The 2,500-nt window shown below is 48.0% G+C and overlaps 1 protein-coding gene across 4 annotated transcripts in view; it reads right to left on the bottom strand.

The window, feature by feature from the left end:
• LOC126581379 (muscle-specific protein 300 kDa) overlaps positions 1-2,500 on the bottom strand; it is a 68,382-nt gene that overhangs the window by 33,827 nt on the left and 32,055 nt on the right. For all 4 annotated transcript variants that reach the window (XR_007609152.1, XM_050244980.1, XM_050244981.1 and 1 more), the window contains exon 9: positions 996-1,301. Coding sequence is in view for 3 of the 4 variants with exons in the window: in XM_050244980.1 (XP_050100937.1) it covers positions 996-1,301 (306 nt within the window). In the remaining variant the exon portion in view is untranslated. The remainder of the gene's footprint in view (positions 1-995; positions 1,302-2,500) is intronic.

The following is a 2,500-nucleotide window of genomic DNA, read 5'->3' as shown; positions in this document are numbered from 1 at the left end:
AACCAACGATGGTCGTGGATGAAACTTGTGGTTAGCGTAAACATACAGCGCTCCCAAAGTATGATCAAACGATCGTACTAGCAATCGTTTATTGTTTCAAACTGCATTACGCGATTCTCCGTACTGATGATTAAGTAAATAAAGCATTTGGAATTGAAAAAACAAAATCAATACGTTACAGAATACGTTGATGGAGCCTTTTCTGTGCCAACGACCGTATCCATCTAAATATAAACTTGATCGATTTTTGTCCATCGCGTAATCTCGGACTCGCCGAGGTATATTGCATCGCGCCAAGCAGAATGACGTGACCAACAGTAACGTTGCCTTGCGGCCTCCTTCAAGACGCATTTACTTTTTCAATGTCATCTTTCCGAAGGCTGCGAACCGGGTGTCTGGTACTGGTACCATCGCAACACAAACAAACCAGGGGTTTGGCATCGCACCCCCCACAACACCAGCGGGCCTTCTCAGTCACCTACACCAAGCGACCAACCCAATAACCCGTCTTTGCAAGATCGCCGTGATCGCGTTCAACACGGTGAGATCATTCTCAGCGACATGAAGCACGCGTCAGCAGCGTATGGCGCTTGTGACAAAACCTTGCGTCACCATGATGATGCTCCTTCAACGTGGTCCTCCCATGGAGGCGCCTGGTAGCTCACGTTTTTTGCATTTTTTTTTTGACACACAATTAGATAACACAAGAAGAAGCACAGGGGAAAATAAATTCGCAATTCGCACAATCTCACACCGATCATCAGACCGGTGGTGGCGGCTTTTGTTTATGATTGTCGGCTTGCTATCGGTTTCTAATTTTAGACAAATCCGCGGAAGTTAAACACAGAGTGCGCTGTGTGCCACGCACGGCTGTTTACGGTTCACACGCCCGTCGGTGATCGCCGGTGATGATTGGTAGATAAGCAAATGAGTGAAAGAAGGAGACCTAAAAATTGCTACACCCACAGCTTTCCAGCTACGCACTCTTCACTCACCTCGACAATGTGCTTCTTGGCTTCAGTTTGGTCGCGCGAGTGCACCACCAAGTCCAGACCACGATCCTTCTCCAGCAGCAGATTCGATTTTACCTCCAGCTCCTGCAGAATGCTCTCGAGCTGCTCCCACTGCTGCTGCAGTTGCACCAGATTTTCCCGCAGATTTTCCAGCAACTGTGAATTGCCGGACCACTGGCGGTTAGTGTCGGTGTTTTCGTTCTGCACGCGCTCTCGATTGTACTGATCCGCACGCTCCACTATCTTCTGCGATAGTTCGTTCAGTGTATCGAGCTCGTTTTGCTGCACCTGTTTGGAGGAAAAAGGGGAAATAAATTTATGTGAAATGCCACCGAAAATAAATGGCCACTACACTATCTGCCAAAGCACATGGGAGGACACAGGCTTTCCTACCGTCAAAAATGTGCTAGCACACACTATACTATCGCACAAAATTCACAGCGAATGTGTCGATCGATGTTGTCTTTATAAAATCGGTAAGGATAATGTCTTATTTTTGGCAGACCAACATCGCCGAGGGTGAGATCAGACGGACGCTCGGACACGATCATCCGCTCTCCGAGAGCGACAGCGAGAGCGATCTTTTGGGGGAGCGAAGCTGTCAAAAGGCAGGCGAACCAAAGTAGGCTGCTACTGCGAAGCCAAATATGCTTTCGAGGCGTTAGCATACTTTGCATACTTGAGACAAGACGGACAGACGAAACCTCTTTTCGTCTGTCATCATCTATGAATGAACTTGTGATGCTGTGATGCTCTCTTCAACAATCGATCGAGCTGATCCTCTCACTTTGCAGCCAGAGCATGGTTTTTTTCTCGTTTCATATCATCATCGCATCGTCTCTCCCTTGCTCTCTCTCTCACTCTCTCGCTGCTAATGTAGTAAATGATCAGAGCCGAATGCTTGCTCTAGCAACCACCGACCGATCGTCCAAGCGACCGCTCGACCAACCGAGCACACGAAGGATGGAGCGTGAGCTGCGCAAATATGCCATCATCACATATAAATATCGTTGGCCATCGTAGCGCCAACGATCAGTTCCCGCGAACTGCTTGCCTTTCAGCAGCGTGCAAAGACACCTCCGAACCTTAGGACATTGGTCACCGACGCGAATCATCGTCATTGAAATGGCAGAAAAAAAAACCTACGCCAGATCAATATTTATTCCTCCCGTTGAACGACATCGTCATTCGGTATGGGCTTCGTCGTCCTCGACGACAACTTGAGTTCTTTATTTTTAATCCCCATAAAGTACTTCTCGTACCTCCTTCTTCCTTTTCGTCGAATGATATCAGACGACGGTGACATCATCACCTATACTCTTCGGCTTGTACGTCGTGTGGCTTATCGGTCGGTCAGCTTGTTCCCTGAACGACCTTGTTCCTATCGTTCCTATTCCAAAACCGGTTCTACCGGTGGATGAGCGAAGCATTGCACTTTTGATTAACTTTACCAGCACTCACGAAGATTGCGTTACGTATGAGGGGTG

The sequence above is a fragment of the Anopheles aquasalis genome, chromosome 2, assembly GCF_943734665.1.
Source record: "Anopheles aquasalis chromosome 2, idAnoAquaMG_Q_19, whole genome shotgun sequence".
NCBI classification, from domain to species: domain Eukaryota; kingdom Metazoa; phylum Arthropoda; class Insecta; order Diptera; family Culicidae; genus Anopheles; species Anopheles aquasalis.
Note: the sequence above shows the minus strand (reverse complement) of the source record. Positions and strands in the feature narration are given on the sequence as shown.